General features: G+C 34.1%; 2 protein-coding genes across 2 annotated transcripts; both read left to right on the forward strand.

The window, feature by feature from the left end:
- The first annotated feature begins 614 nt into the window (after nucleotides 1–614).
- Nucleotides 615–1,431, forward strand: LOC145098127 (ATP synthase protein MI25-like). The gene is made up of 2 exons (XM_079035799.1): nucleotides 615–816; nucleotides 1,076–1,431. The coding sequence occupies exons 1-2, from the start codon at nucleotides 615–617 to the stop codon at nucleotides 1,429–1,431; spliced, it is 558 nt and encodes a 185-aa protein (XP_078891925.1).
- A 6,426-nt stretch (nucleotides 1,432–7,857) lies between these two features.
- LOC145098128 (uncharacterized) lies at nucleotides 7,858–9,471 on the forward strand. The gene has a single exon (XM_079035800.1). The coding sequence runs from the start codon at nucleotides 7,858–7,860 to the stop codon at nucleotides 9,469–9,471; it is 1,614 nt and encodes a 537-aa protein (XP_078891926.1).
- Nucleotides 9,472–17,954: the final 8,483 nt, after the last annotated feature.

Raw genomic sequence — 17,954 nt, forward strand, 5'->3', positions numbered from 1 at the left:
CTAGTCTGTGAATATGAACATTTTCACACAAGTTAGAGACTTCTAAAAATCATAATAAAAATTATGAACAAACTAGACACATTTTATAAACTCTCATAGTTTGCGGATTCAGTTTTTGACTTCGTACGATTTTTCTGTGAAGTTTCTTAAACAGTGCAGAAAAGTTAAAAACTAGTAAACAACTTACAATATTAACAACACTTTGTAACGCGTTGAGCAAAGTGTATAACAATAAGTTTCTAAATGTTAAATGTATTTCTTGTTAGTTTAACATCATAAATAGAAATGAGTCATTCATGATAAGGGTTTTCATTCACTTCGAACACGTACAATAAACTATAATAGGTATAGTTTATGGATTTTACATTACAAACATAATACATAAAAAGGGGATTTACTTCCACCACGGAAAAGGTTTTTCATTCATTCTACACGTAAACTCGTTAACGTAAATTATGAGACATGTCTTCGTTGTACTCTTAGAGTACGGGTTAAATTTCATGTAAGTTATAACCAGAGTCTCTTGTAGGGAGAACGTGATAATTATATATAGATCTATATTGGGATTGACAACGGGAATCCTCCTTAATAGACGAAATATTCCTATTATGTCAATGCCAATTGAATCAATGTTATTAGCTGTGAATTTGAACTTTTTGGTATTTTCCGTTTCTTCGGATGATATGATGGGTCAATCATTTGCTTCATTGGTTCCAACGGTGGCAGCTGTGGAATCTGCTATTGGGTTAGCCATTTTCGTTATTACTTTCCGAGTCCGAGGGACTATTGCTGTAGAATCTATTAATAGCATTCGAGGTTAAACATGACTCCTAGAGAGTTAGCAAAATACAAAGTTCTCTTTTCGTTCTCTTCTTTCTTTTTTATTTTGACTTGGTTGGTAGGGTCAGGGCCTTTCTCGCTGGGCGAGCGCATCCGATTCTAAAGTCCTTTCCTAAACCACTTCCCGTTCAGTTACTGAAAGATAGAGAGAAGGCTTTCTAAATGAGATTGAGTTCCACGAATATGCAGGCTAGAAAGATGCTATTTGCTGCTATTTTATCTATTTGTGCATCAGGTTCGAAGAAGATCTCAATCTATAATGAAGAAATGATAGTAGCTCGTTGTTTTATAGGCTTTATCATATTCAGTCGGAAGAGTTTAGGTAAGACTTTCAAAGAGACTCTCGACGGGAGAATCCAGGCTATTCAGGAAGAATTACATCAATTCCTCAATCCTAACGAAGTAGTTCCTCCGGAATCCAATGAACAACAACAATTACTTAGGATCAGCTTGCGAATTTGTGGCACCGTAGTAGAATCATTACCAATGCACCCAAGCTGCTTGCAACAGCCCGACCGGCCGGTCAGAGGTGACAAATGCTATAACAGTTTCGATGCTGAAGAACGTCGCAGCATGTCTACTCTGTCATAGTATGGTTATAGCGACTAAGATAGGGAGATAACGAAACATATAGTTTACGGGAGTTTCTACTTTAAAACGGGGTTTTATCTATTTAAAACTGTATACATCGTTACAAGTATGAGACACACACATACATTCGGTCTTGGGATTTAAGACTACATAACATTTTATATGGAAAATATTGGATTTTTCTTGGGTATACATTACATTTACAAACAAGGTTTTCAAACTCTACATCCAAAAGCTTATGAACTCACCAACTTAATTGTTGACACTTTTTCAAAATTTACTTGTATTCTCAGGTAATCAATAGAAATCGGTGACTACCCGCTTTTGAGGATGGGACGCTTCGGTGTAAATCAAAACATTTTGTCATTATTTTTTAATTGATTTTGAAACATGTAACTTGTGAAATCATATAATTTTCTCGATTATATTTATAATGGTTGTATTTACTTTGAGCACTATTACACTCGTTGTTGTGATATTATACATGAAGTCTTCCACCCCCGGACGTTTCCGTCATCCTTGGTTTGGGGGTGTGACAATATCTATAATTTTCGGCCAATCTACATCGATTTTAGGCATCCGAATCACTAGAAACATGTATTTGGTCAAACCAGATATAGTCGGTGATCTGGAGATTATTGAATATGGATGGTCGGAGGTGAGGCGGGATGAAGGGTGTGTGTGTGTGAAAGAGAGAGAGAGAGAGAGGGAGGGAGGGAGACGAGATGGAGGGATAGAGTATAAGGATATTTTTTAGCCAATATTCAATCTGGTCGAAGGAAATATTTTTTTATCCCTAAAATGTCCTCTGATCAGTTTGAATAAGGTACCTCTCTGTTATTTTTTTCAATTATTCACAAAAATGCCACAAATCAGTTTTAATAAGGTACCTTTGTGTTATTTTTTTTCCAATTATTTAGAAAAATGCCACAAATCATTTTGACCTTCTCTTATTTTGATCTTACGGATTTTGTTTGGTTCTCGAGAAATTATGGGTTCTTAAATGATCATTGTTTTCTCTCTCTCTCTCTCTCTCTCTCTCTCTCTCTCTCTATATATATATATATATATATATATATATATATATATATATATATATATATATATATGTTATACCTTAAAATGCATCTTTGGTCAAAGACTGAAATTTAAGAGGTACAAACTTTATTGCTTCATGTACAATGATTTTATGCTTTAAAATATAATCCGGTCAACATTTAGTATATAAGGATAAGTAAGAAGTCCGTCAATAGTTGAAAAGGTCAAGAAAGGGCTAATGAATTAGTATTCCTATCACCCTTGTTATCAAGGCGTTATTGTTTTGAATTTTGACCTGCTCATTATCTTATCTGAGCATTTCCCCATATCTCGATAGTTTTGTTCATTGTTCATATATATAGATACATTCAAATACAAGCTACCCATCACTCCCTCATCACATTGATCTGGCATAAGTCTCTCTAGAAACCCTAGCCGTCGACCTCTACCACAGGTGATTACATCATCTTGACAAAAAACTCAGCCTTTGGCCTCCTGCTACGTCGCCGATTGCCGCTTTGCCTCAACCACCATCATTGTTCACCACTGCATACATACTCAATCATCTGGTCGATTATCTCTCTACACCCAACAATCTGTTTGTTGCCTGTTCCACTCAATCAAGATTTTTTAAGTCAAAATCCACCTTCAGAATCGCACACATTCAACCAAACGATTACGACTTCTATGGGAGTTAAAAGGGAGAACGATCAAACAGATGGAGACATGTTTTCTACTTTCAATCCCATCGCCGCCCCAGGAAGAACGGGCGATTCGTTTTTTTTAAATCAAAACTTATCATATCGTGATTTGGGGAGAAACGTAGACAAAATCATCTACTTGAACGACTTCACTAGCGGGGCAACATCATCTCTTCAATTTGATTATTGAAAATGAACCTTCGTGATTTAAGGATAGAGGTATTTTTTTTAAATTTCTTTATCTTCATCTATTTATCCAACCGTGTTTCTATTTGGTTCAAACATTAGCATCCATTGGAAGATGCTTGGCATTGAAATTTCTTAACACCACCGTGAATCGAAGCCTAATCGAAGTTGCTACCACCACCTTCAACACCAATTAACGCAACCACCACTACCACCTCTACCCTCATCCTTCTCTCTTCCCTATTTTATCACTCGATGTCGAAGGTAAGCAATTGTTCTATCTTTCTTTCACTCTCAACACCGATATTAAGGTAAGCAATTGCTCACATCTATCTTGTAATTTTTTCCTGGAGCATACGAACAAAGAGATTTGTCAACACCAAAGATCTTGTAAGTTTCTCATCTAATATATTCATAAGAAAAACTTATGCCATGTATCTGATGAAAATTTAGATGTATTTCTATTCATTTCGTACATAAAATTTTGATTGGGTTGATTTGGGTGGTTAGGGTTTCCTATTTATATAATAGGTTGTATTAACTATTATCATATTAACTTTTTTGTTGATTGGATAGTTGTTTTGCTTTTAAGATATATTTGACTCATTTGCCATTGTCCTCTTGACCAATTTCTATAAATCCGACTTTTTTGTTTAATTTTCTTTTCATACTACTGACTCAGTATCTACAACAGAGCCTACACAGAGCTTCATGGATAGTGGCAATAGCTGAAACCCCCAAGATTACATTGAAAGATGCTTCTCAAAGGAGGTAACATAGATGCTTCTCAAAAGAGAGTATTTTCTTTTCTTATCCGCTCTTTCTTTCTTAAAAATATTGATTTTAATAATTATGGTTTAATATATTTAGGTGATAAAATAAGAAACTAACAACGAAGTACTCTGATGTAATTATGTGATAAATTATTGGTTTTTTCTTCAAATTAAGAATTATGATTCGTTAATTAGATGGGGTTTTATAATATTGACGCTTGAATTTTTAAGTATAAACTTTTGTGGCTCAAATAATATTGAATTTATCAATTGCATGTTAAATTGCATTTGTTTTCTTTTTTCTTTTTGCACTGCATGTGAATTCGTTCTTTATGATCTCAAACTATCAGTTTTACTTTGATATGTAATGTGATTTTAAGGAATTTTGAGAATTAGTTGAATTTGGTTCTTAAATTTTGAAGGTTGAAATCTTATTTGCAATGACTAATTTCATATTTTTACATTAAATCTTTGTTAATAACACATGTTAATGGCATTAAGAGACCCTAATAGGAGACAAAACTTCAATGGAATTGTTGAAAACAGCAAATTACCATATTACTCTCTATTGTTCTATCTCACACCCTTATTCTAGATATTCTTATATTGCCATTTTTGCCCTCTATCATTCTATATTGCATCCCCTCCCTGTAATATGTAATACAATGGTTTGTCTACTTTCTTAACTTTAAAGGCTCATTTAGAAAAAGGATGCATAAGATGAAAACCGGTTATCTTCATGTTGCAGGGTCAAAAATCAAGGTAACGGACACACTTTGAAGTGAAATATGGAGTTTGGCACACACAAAGTTATGGACACTCCAAAACTGAAAAAAAAATCAACTAAACTCAAGTACCATTTTTTAATATACTCAAAATTCCCTAATCTATATGCCCGATTCTTGAATTTGGGTTTCATGTCGGCATCCTCTCCATCATGTTCACCAGGACCAGGTTATAGCTCCCTCACTCTTGGATTCTAAAAATAAGATTCAAAAATATCTCACCACTGAATCTCTCAGCAGATTTGTGTGTGATCTGATCTGTATGAATGTATGAAATATAAAGGATTTTCTTGGTTGGTTGGTCAGCTGGTGAGAGACCAAGGGAGTACTGAATTTGAATAGTTCCACAATGTACCACCACGAACTGGATCTTCTTAGAACTGTTTCGCAAAACATCCAAATACTTGTATGTGACATAGGTGTCGACAATTGTAGTTTGTTCCAAATACATGTATGTGACATAGTTTATAATTAGGAATTTGTAACTCCGTTTAGTTTGAATTTTAATTTTAACAGAGGGCTTGCAAATTTTACTTTCAAATTGGACATTGCAACTTCAGGTGGTGAAGTTCAAATTTTGATTTGCTTTTTTGGAGTAACTATCTTTCTCCATTCAGTTATGCATACAAAATCTATTTGAATATATTACATGTATTTTAAAAAAGTATAAAAAAATTGATATGTGTTAGACAAATGGTTTAAACCAATTCAATAAAACTTGCATCCTATTCATATTTCTACTTAACATTCATCCATATCTTTATTTAATTGAAATAAATATTTGGATAATTGTGTATTTTTTAGTTCAAATATCCTTTTTAAGAGTCCTAACTTGGTATATGTAAGGAAAATATAATATATGTAAGGAAAATATAATGTGCCGACAGTTTAAGGAGAGTGATCATGAAAGGGGAGTAATATACTCCTTGAGTTTGTCTCATATTGTGAAAAAAAAAAAGAGGTGGACTATGTTTATAAAATAATAAGATTGCATTAAACACATAATATTAGATAAAAGATGAAATAGGTAAGATAAGGAACCTTATACTATTGGAATTATTTTGGCCGATTTCAAAGATGTTCCCAATTTTAAATAGTTTTGCAGCAAATTCCAACATTTTATAAATTGTCACTTTCGGTCCCGTGACCGATTCCATGTAATTTATGTGAGTATCTTCCATTGTTTGCTCCAAATTAACACCCTCTCATTTTAGTCAATTTTTTTTATTAACTTATTCGATAAAAAATTATGGCTCAAAGGTTCATTGATCGTCTTTTTCCAATATATGTACCTACCTATGACCACCGACCACCGACCATCAAGATCTTCTTCACATAAAAACAAACTATTCTATAAAAAATTAGGGATGAAAATCCGTATCGACGTAAATATAAGGAAATGATTTAACTGAACGAAATCTTTCTTATACCTAAACCCAAAACCAAATGAAAAACCTTAAACCCAAAATTCTAAACCTAAAATCCGTATACTTAAAACCAAATCCGTAAACCCTATATAAACCTACTCACCCAAATCAACTCTTTGCTTGTGCATTGCATGTTCTTTTTAATATGTTAATGTTCTTGAAAAAACTATTCACCAAAAGCTTACAACTATGCAAAAGAAAATTATTCACAAACGGTTATTGGTTTTCAATGTTAGGGGTTTACCTTTTCATTACCTTCGGGTCAAATCTGAGTTCCTAATCATATATGTTTCCGAATAGAAATAACTGTCAAAAGAAACTATTTTCACCCGTCGCTTAGCGCGGGTAAACGGCTAGTATATATATATATATATATATATATATATATATATATATATATATATATATATATATATATATATATATATATATATATATATATATGAGAAAAGTGAATATGCCCTTAAGGGAATATAAATTTATATACCCAAACACGCTATAACACGTCGTTTTGTTTGATATATTCATTATAGTATTTTTAAAATTCAACCCTCAACTTGATTTATTTTCAAGATTTTTGAAATTTCACTATTATCTTTCTTTTACATCACATATTTTTGCCGAACACCTACTAGGCTATATATATAGTAGTTGAAAATGGCAATTATGTAAGATGAAGATATATGTGTAATTTATAAAAATCATTGAAGTAAATTAAGTTAGAAGTTAAATTTTAAGAACATTGGGACAATTAAAATGTATTATATGATACTAAACAACATAGTATAGTGAGTTTGGGTATGTAAGCTTATATATATATATATATATATATATATATATATATATATATATATATATATATATATATATATATATATATATATATATGGTAACTATATATGTGTTAATAAAATAGCTACGGAATTTGATTTCGTAGCATTTTTCCATAGCTATTCATGATTTTTCTTGTAGTGATATATATATATATATATATATATATATATATATATATATATATATATATAGAGAGAGAGAGAGAGAGAGAGAGAGAGAGTTAGGTTCAAATGTTTTCACTATCTATTGTGTGCCTGTATGATTGATTTTGGACCAATCATTTTAGTTATTTTAAAAAAGTAATTAATGCTTATTAAATGCTGAAGATGTAATTAATACCTATTATATCTTCAACATGTAATATGCATTAATTACTTTCTTAAAATAACTAAAATGATTGGTCCAGAATCAGTCATACAGACACACAATAGATAGTGAAAACAAAATAACCTAACCCTATATATATATATATATATATATATATATATATATATATATTAAATTTTTTATATATGGTAACTATATATGTGTTAATAAAATTTTAGTTAGGTGATTCTAAAATGTTTAGTTTATTCTTAAATTAAAAGCCTGAGGAAATTAGATCTAAAGATTTTGTGTATCAGCTAGGTATATATAAAGAATAGGGTTTGGTGTTTTTCTTGTGACCTATACACATACATAGATGGAGAAACGGAGGCGAAGGCGTTCAGAGTTAGAAGATATTCCCAACTTGTACCACGATATACAATCGCGGTTGCCGGTAGAAGAAGCCGCCCGTACAAGCGTCTTGTCTAAGTCATGGCTGCATACTTGGTCTACCATCCCTATCATCCGGTTTCCTCTAACACCAGCAATATTGGTTGACAAGGAAGAAGATAAAGAAAAAGTAAAGCCGATGGAGGAGCTGGTCGATCGCACTCTGAAACGATATCTCCGTGACAACATACCAATAGAAATCGTTGACCTTATCATCGACATGACGAATCAGGAGTCGGCTTCTCTTGCTGAAAAATGGATCAGGCTCATGGCAACCAAAAGTAGCACACTGAAACAGCTTTCCCTTAGAATCTGCATTAGCAGTGACTACTCGGTTACTTTGCCAGCAGAGATACTCTCCTCCGGTCGTAACCTAACCGATTTAGAAATTTCATGTTCTTCCTCAATTGGGTTGCAGATGATGAATCCCTTTTCGATGACTAGCCATCCTGTGATCATCAACTGTGTGTGCCTTCGACGACTACAATTGAAGAATGTGCACATAATTGAAGAGGTACTTGATGACATATTTTCTATTTGTAGGTTGCTTGTGAGGGTAGAGCTTTCATGTTGCACGGGCTTCAGGAGAGTCAAGGTTCAAAACCTTCATCGTCTTAACCAATTCAGAATAAATTCAGCAGGTAAACGAAACCCCGTTGTGCTGGAAATCAATGATGTCCCAAATATTCGTTTGTTTAATCTTGAAGGGAACACTCTTCTTCCATCCATGGATTCACTAGGAAGCGTGACGACATTATGGTTAGCTGGTATGATCGTGGACGATGCTTTTTTGCATATTATCAAATCTAAATTTCCTTTTCTCGAGAGTTTGACCCTTGATATGAAATTGTCGAAGGTGGAAAGCTTCGATATCACATGTGCTTCAATGAAGAGATTGTCGTTGCTGTGGTGTCCACATATGCTCATCGACGTAAAAGTTTACGCTCCAAAATTAGTTTTTTTCTATTTTTCTGGCGAGACGACAATGCCTCGTCTCTTGTTTCCAGAAATTGTTCTCGAGGAAATCCAGATTGAACTTTCTCTGATCAGGCGTCCCATGGATAATTCTTTTTTTCTTAAGATGAGGGAAGCTTTCACGTTATCAAGAAAGTGTGACATTCAAATTCAAATACATGGTATATTAGCATCGGACATCAACCTCGACCTCGATGATCAAAGAAGAAGAGTTCCGTTTCCGGCTATGAACGTGCAACGGGTGTCGCTTAGAACTTTTTCAGATGATGGCTTGTGGCGCGATAGCTCTCCATTTTTTGATGCGTTCTTTATGATTTGCCATCCAAAGCATGTAGAAGATCAGTCCTTGAATAACAACAGTCACTTTTGCAAGCTGATGATGTTGGAGAAGAAAACCAGAAAGGGGTATTGGGGTGATTACCTGAAAGATGTTGAAATAAGACGTCAATGTCTTGGTGATGAAAAATGGGAAACCCTAACAAATTCTTGGAGAAGCTTTCTAGACCGATCGGTGGAGGAGTGGTCCGGCGTTGAGTTCAAACTATATTGGCATTCAGTTAAATGATTTATTTTAATGATTTATATCTTCATTTAATTTCCATTTTATATTAGACAAAATTGCAAGAATGGTCCATATGGTATGTCAAAACTAGCAAGTTTGGTCCAAACAAGTTTGGACTCGCAAAAATGGTCCAAAAGTTTGATTTTGTTGCGACTTTGGTCCAATTAAAAATTTTGAAACTTTTTAAAATGACAGGTTTGCCTTTGGTACTGTCCACAACTTCCTTCTTTAACCACCATCTACAGCTACCATCACCACCCCTCGCCGCCACCACCACCGGATGCCACCACTATAAAAGAATCAAAAATCAAAAATCATTTTTGTTTCTTGTTTCAAATTCCTGCAAAAGAAAAGTTGATTCCATCGAAATCATCAAATATTTAGCATTCATAACCAAAATCTAATTCAATACTCAAAAACACCTATTTATCTATGAATGTTCAGCAATTTTTAAGTACATAAAACATTCAAAACCAGATGAAAGAACCTTGTATTTTGGGGGTCTCCTTGTTTGGCTAATCTGGTAACAAAGAATAGAGATAAACTGAGACCCACTTGCAAATCTATCTTCAAATAAATCGAGTAAATCGAGAACCACCATTATACAGATTCAGAAAACAATTTCATGGCCTAAAATCGATTCCAATAGATACAAATATGTAAAATGGTCTCCCTGTTTCCCCTTCTCTCTCTTCTTTTGAAACCTACAAATCGATCGGAACAAAATTCTGATAACAATGTTCATCCCCGCCGCCGGAGCCATAACATCTCAACCAACCACCTCCTCCAACCTACGCATCCAAGCCCCTGCTTCCGGTGACATGATCCAAAACATCACCGGTCACCCACATCTTCTTGATGGTCGCCGACAACTACTCTTCCACCACTGTTACCATTGGACAAACCCCACCGATAGTCGTAACTCAACCACCACCAGCCGTCTACGGCTAGCAACCGCCGACCCCAACAAAACACCTCCGAGATGTCACTTCCCCCATAAAGCACCTCCCCTGTTTTCTCAATTCGTCGCCCTTACTCAACCACATCTTTTCGTAGGTCGAGGACCACTTTTCCTTCGCCACAACATCCCTCTGGCAACAACAGCTTCAACGAAGACAACCACCATCACAGTCGGACGGACCCTAGTCGATGGTTTGATCCCTTCTCCAGTTGATAAATCTCCAAGAGGAACCAAACAAGAAAAAGAAGAAACTCAATCACCGAGAGCTCCAAGACCAGTATTTGTGTGTTTCTTTTTTTTGCATTTTCTTGAAACAAAGTATGATGCAGTCAAGAATAGTTGGAAGCATAGAAAGGGAGTTGGATGGGGTAGGGTTGTATTTCTTTTCTTTTTTGTTTAATTATTAATCATAAAATATTAAAATTAATAAAAAAGAAAAGGGAAAACAAAATAGAGAGGGCAAATAGGTCATTTTACACACTTCCAATTATGAAACGGACCAAACTCGCAAGAAAATCAAACTTTTGGACCATTCTTGCGAGCCAAACCCATTTTGGACCAAACATACTAGTTTTGACATACCACAGGGACCATTCTTGCAATTTTGTCTTTATATTATGCTAGTTGTGGTATCTATGTATTACGTAGGTTAATTTTTTTAAAAAAAAATTTAATATGAAAGTCAAAATATTTGAGAATTTTGAATTTATAAGAAAATATGAAAAATAATGAATTATTATAATAAAAATATTTTTTTATTTTTTAAATTTAAACAAATAATTTAAATAAATAAAAGAAACTAATAAATTTTAATTTTGAAAATTTTGAAATTAAAAGGTAAGTTAATTAATGAAATTGATATCAATTTATTACTATATTTATTACAATTGTTATATTAAAATATTATATAAAATTTAATAAAGTAAAAAAACTCATAAAATGATATACGAAAAAAAAAATTAAAATAACCATAAAATGACATTTGGCGAGAGTATGAAAAATGTCAGAAAAAAATATTCATTTATTAGAGAGGATTTATTGCAATTATTACGTTAAACTATTATGTGAAATTTAATAAAATAGAAAAACTCATAAAATGACACGTAGAAAAAACTAATTCAAATAATTACAAAATGACGTTTGACAAATTGAATAAGGATGTGAAAAATAAAAAATAAAAAATCTTTTATTAGAGAGGATTAGTTATAATACCATTATTTGCACGAATTGATGAAAATAAATAAATATGCATCATTAATAATTTTTAAAGTTAAATTTCCATATAAATAAAGATGAGTAAATAAATACTTTAATTTATACTAATAAAATTATTGACATATATTAAATATTTTTATGATACTATTTTCTGTAAATAAAAAAATATGTTGTTTATTATTAAAACAAATACTCTCTTATAAAACAAACATCCTTATAAAACAATTTGGTATTTTCTTGAAATCGAAATTCTTTTGCTTTTGAAAAGGATCTTATTAAAATTGTTATGATATATTTATTAGCGGAGATCTCACTTATTTTAATTGATAGAACTTTTCATGCCTTCAACTGCTTCAAAGGTCTAAATCTGAGCAATGTATTTTGTTGAATGTTATTTTAGAATCCCCATATTAAAATTCAAACTTGTACTTACATTCAAATTCTTATAATTTTTAATATAAGCTGTTTCTTTTTTTTCCGGTAGCTAATCGGTATCTTTTAGGCTAACAACCTGTACACGTTGCTACTTCTTTTGGGGTCTCTTTATTTTTTAAGCCAACCACCATAGCTTGTTGACGGTTAGGCTATCCGGAGTGGAACCAATTTCACGCGTGAAAATCCTAAGTGGCACCCCTAGAGATGCGTGAACACCGCCCCCAGGGTTGGTGGGTTGGGTGTGGCGTGAGTGGGAGGACGGAGAAAGACGCTGCATCTTATTGGTAGTGAATCTGGCCCCTCATAATTTCCCTTTTTCTCTTTCTTTTTTTTGCTCCCTTCACCAGCAACCCACCGGTGAACACCATTTTCATACTCTGGTGGATTGGATGTGGAATAGTGAAATATCTATGTGGCATCCCAAACAATGCGTGACCATTCCGCATGACCTTATTATTATTATTATTATTATTATTATTATTATTAATATTATTATTATTACTACTTAATTCTTAACAAAATAAATGGATTTGTTGCGAAAGAAATATATAAGTTATAATATGTTTATCAACAAAACAAAACTAATAAAAGTACAATTGAAATTTAATAAAACAACTTCTATTTACTATCCATCCACAAGATATCTCATTTATCATATAATAAAATCACAACAATCTTATGAACAACAATAGTGTCAAGCTGGTGGTATTTATTTTGGTTGGTTTGGAGCCGGTGACTAAAACTTTTGGTGGTGATCGGCTTTCTCGGCTTTGGCTAAAGAGGGTACAATCATTAGCTTCAATCTTGTCTGCTTCTAATGTTCGCCGTTTTCTAGTCCAATAGGATTCTTCCATTCACCGCCAACAGAAGAGGTAAAGATCACCGTTTCTGGCGGGACTTCTCTCGCATCTACCCATCGTCTTCTGTTCATATTAATCTTCTTTCTGTTGTTCTTTTATGAGCATTTAGCCTCTCACGATTGATCAACGTTTCCTCAATTTTGGGTTTACTGATGCTTTGTCGTCTAAATCCAACTAACGAGAAGGAAAATCGTCTTCGGCATCGACATCGACTATGAACTCATTTTTGTGCACCGCCATCAACCCTCGCACCGACTCATCCACTCTATTTGTTTACGTACACACACATAGCAATTCCAACCACCGTTTGCCTCCATGTGTTGAAGGAAGATGGAAATAGGTTGCGATGCTCCTGTCTTATTGAACCATCGATTTCCAGTTTGCTTATCCCCTCCTGTATACTAGGAATAGATAGCCAGAATCGAAGAAAGGCAACATGACCGCCATGAATGATGGACTCCTACCATGAACTCTACTGACTCGTGTTTTTGTCTCACATTAAAGGTACTCTCTTGTTGTTCCTAAAGCTATTCATTCTTCATAGTATTGCATCAGTAGTTGCCTTTAAAACTTCAACAACCAAATTTACCCTTATGATGTGGTTCAATGAACAACTTGGATTCCAATTTATGGAAAAAGGGAGATGAGCCAGAGGTTGTTATGGAATGATTTGATGGGAATATATTAGGTTTATATAATCACCCTTAGTTTGGTGGGATTTGTATTAATCAATGTATAATAGTTATAGTGCAACAAACTATCTAAATTACAGGATATACAAAAACAGATCCTATAAACTAGGAAGCTAAATTAACTTTATTATCTATTACCCCCGCAAGCGACAGAGGGGGAAGTCCAACTCGAAGCTTGGAACAAAAATCTTCAAACAAAGGCCGCGAAAGACTTTTGGTAAATATATCAGCAAGATGAAGGTGCGTAGAGACATATTGAGTGTGAAGCATGCCAAATAACACCAATTCTCGAATAAAATGATAATCAATATCAATATGTTTAACTCGTTTATGAGAAATTGGATTTTGGCTAAGAAACAGGACACTACGATTGTCACATAAGAGAATGGGACGTCCAGAAGGCAGGACATACAATTCATGCAGAAGATGAGTAATCCATATGATCTCAGAAGAAGCATTCACTAAATCCATGTATTCAGATTCATAGCTGGAACGAGACATGGTTGGTTGTTTCTTAGCACTCCAAGATACCGAATTGCTACCAAGAAAGATGGAGTAGCGATAAGTAGAACAACAGGTCTCAATACAACGAGCCCAGTATGCATCTGAATAGCCCAAAATCGTTGGTGAAGAAGCACAAGAAAACGAAAGACTATAAGAAATGGTGCTTTTGGCATAACGAAAAATTCTTTTGAGAACTTGAAAGTGATCTTCCGTTGGAGCATTTAGCAATTGGTTGACCCGATTAACAGCATAGGACAAATCAGGGCAGGTGACGGTGAGATATTAAAGAGCTCCTACAAGAGATTGATACAGTGTAGGATCAGAGAAGGGAGTGCCTTGGCTTGTGAAATAAGCGAAAGTGGAGAGAGGAGTATAAATTGGTTTGGCATCCAACAATTAAGCTCGAGTAAGGATATCATGAACATATTTAGATCGACTAAGAAAGAGACCAATATCATGATATGAAACTTTAAGACCAAGAAAATAACTCAATTTTCCAAGATCTGTAATAAGAAACTCTTTATTAATTCGAACAATGAATGTATGAATGATAGATGTATCATTTGCATTGAGGATGATGTCATCTACATACACCAGCAGGTAAATAATTATTGAGTCCTTTTGAAGACAAAAAGGGAGGGATCAGCTCGATTACAAGAGAAACCAATGCTTATGAGAAAGGAGTTGAGTCGTTGGAACCAAGCTCTAGGGGCTTGTTTAAACCCATAAAGAGCTTTCTTTAACCGACAAACATGATTAAGAAAAAGAGAGTCAACAACCCCCGATGGTTGCTCCATATAAATTTTATCATATAAATTTCCATTTCAGAAGGCATTTTTTACATCAAGTTGATGTAAATGCCATTTTTTGAGAACAACAAGAGAGAATATAATACGGACTATGAAGGCTTTTACAACAGATTTAAATTATATAAAGGATGTTTTTATATAAGTATTTGGAATAAAATATACTTAGAAATCAAAGTTTTCCTTTGGAACCGAAAACCCTCGGACCAAAAACCCCCTTTCCGGTCGAGAACCCTCTAACCGAAAACATGTTTCGGCCGAGAACCCCTTCCTGGCCGAAAACCCAACCGATATATATATATATATATATATATATATATATATATATATATATATATATACACACACACACACACTTGAAAAACTCAGTCATTTTCTCACTCTTCCACTTGAAAACACACCCATTTTTCTCTCAAGTACCATCCAAGAACATTCATACCTTCAAGAAAAATCCTTCAACACTTCATATTTTTCTTTTAGAACACCAAGAACAACCTTCAAATCTTCAAATCTTCAAGCTGACCGAAAACACTAGGATCGAGACACGTTCCCGACCGAAAACTCCTTTAGGACTGAAATCAAGGATTTCAGTGGAGCCTTGACCGAAAACCATCCTCAACACTTCATTCCATTTTTGTTAATACTTACAAGAAATTCCTCACATAAATCAAGTGTTGTCTAACACTTTAAATTATTTTTTCAATAAATTAAATACGATTACATGTTTAAATAATTCTAGGATACCGTTTCCCCCACGTACGCTAGCCCGATGATCATTTCTTCAGTTTCACTATCTAAACCGAACACGCACTAGTGGTGAGTTCATACCCCTACGTTTTCATTATTTTTAAATATTTTAAGGGGAGGGGGGAGGGGGAATACTGATGGGTTTTAGCTATAAGAACATCCTATGTGCTCATACAAACCCTAATGCTTGGATCTAGGTTTCTCTATTGTACATGCTATTCATCCAAGACTTTAAAACCCTAGATCTAATCAATATAACATATGAATTAGGGTTTGAGATATTACCTTGATTGTTATGTAGTAATAACAATCTCAAATTCCTCCTTGTATTGACTTTAGAAAGCTTAGAGTCACAAATGTCACTCCTCTAATGGCTCACAAACACCAAGAGCAAAAGGATGAAGAGGAGAAGAGAAGGAGGCTGCCCAAAACGTGTGGAAACCCCTAACCAATTAGTTCACCACGTTTTTGGGGCTTAAGGGTTCCTTAAATAGTGAGGCTATTAGGGTTATCTAACAAGGAAACCCTAATTTGGATGCTTAGGCCCTAAGCAACCCATGAACCCCTTTCTTAAAGGCCTTTGGACGATTTCTAATGGGTTTCCCCATAGAATTCGTCCACCCCCTTAATGAGGAGTCCATTAGCTCAATATTCAACTATCACACAATTGACAGTTCTAGTCCCTTAAGTTTAATTAATGTCTTTTAGTCACAAACTTAATTCTTATTAGTTCTTAACTAATATTAATTAAACAGTATGATTTCTCCTTTAATATATTATTCTCGTAATATATTAATAATTCATAATTAATCCTTTCTCTCCATAATTCATCCTGTCAAGTTGCTTTGGTGAAAGCAACCCAAAAGGACCATGCACCATCGGGTCAAGTACATACTAAAATAGTTATGGACTTAGACACTAATCCAACAGTCTCCCACTTGGATAAGTCTAATAACTATTTTGCGTATGACTTCAGATCCTAATATGCAATCGTAGCTTTCTAAAGCCACTGTCAACTCTGATCTTATCAGATACGCGTGTCCTTTAGATAAGGGATCATATATTCCTCAATTCTAGATATTATCGTATAGGCTGAGACATGGATCTTAATCATTCTCTCTGTCTATGTGTTGTTTCCCGAATTCAGATTTATGACGACTGACAACAGACTACAATTGAACACATCAATTTAGTCCCGGCTTGGCCAAGCGCTTAGGTGCCATCACTAAATCATCGAGGGGCCCACATATATCGCTTTTATCCTACTTTGGATAAAAGGAACGGATAAACTTTGACTCAATGCTCGCTTGCACTCACTCACCAAATCACACACAACAATATGTTTTATAACACCAAGTTACTGGTGCGTTTACATATTATCAATGTGCAACCGACTCGCAAGATACAACTCACACATCTCGGTTTCAAGAATATAAGATGTTATCGTCTCACCAATCACTCGTGATAAAATCCATGAAGTGATCCAAGTGAGCGTGGGTTTAATCCAATGCTCAAATCATATTCATAAGCACTCATGAATGTTGTAGCAAACAATTGCTTATGTCTAATACACTTTAGACAATCCACACACCAATTCACGACAGTCTTCATTCATACATACTTCCAACATATGAACGACTGTGGCCCGTTTAAATAATTTGACTATTCTTAACCAATTAAATTATTCAGGAAGTCAAAACATGCAAGGTAAAACACAAGAATAATACTAATCCCATATGGTCTCAAACCTTTGAATATAAATAAAACACCTTTTATTTATCACCATATCGATTACTCATTATTTGTCGTTTTGGGTAATCAACTTCTTACTTGAATTATAGCTATACTTGTCCCATGCTCTTAGCATGCACACAATGTTTACCTATGGTTTTTTTTTACTTTGTGAAATAGATCAAATGAACACATTTCCAATCATACTCATTTCACAACTCCCAATTCCTATCACAAGTGTAAGAATATCAAATTCTTGCCACTTATAGAATATGTTAGATTCTAACATTTATGCAATGATCCTTTTGTAATGTCACTGCACTAAAGTCACAATGACTATTGCCAACGAAATTACAAAGTCCTCTATCGGAGATTGTTACAAGACAATTCCATAGATGTGATGTCTCTCACTCAAAGTACATTCCTTTGAACATCCTTTTGCATAAAAGTTTCTAATCTTAGACATAGATTCTTAATATCTAACTCCCAATATGGAAACCTTTCCATACTTACCATATGACAACTTATTTTCAAT

Source organism: Lactuca serriola, chromosome 4, assembly GCF_051521515.1.
Source record: "Lactuca serriola cultivar US96UC23 chromosome 4, Lser_US96UC23_V15, whole genome shotgun sequence".
Lineage (NCBI taxonomy): Eukaryota > Viridiplantae > Streptophyta > Magnoliopsida > Asterales > Asteraceae > Lactuca > Lactuca serriola.

Coding starts and splice junctions, on each gene's coding strand:
- LOC145098127 (XM_079035799.1), top strand. CDS start 615: ATGCCAATTGAATCAATGTTATTAGCTGTGAATTTGAACTTTTTGGTA. Junction 817..1,075: donor ATCTATTAATAGCATTCGAG/GTTAAACATGAC, acceptor TTTGTGCATCAG/GTTCGAAGAAGATCTCAATC.
- LOC145098128 (XM_079035800.1), top strand. CDS start 7,858: ATGGAGAAACGGAGGCGAAGGCGTTCAGAGTTAGAAGATATTCCCAAC.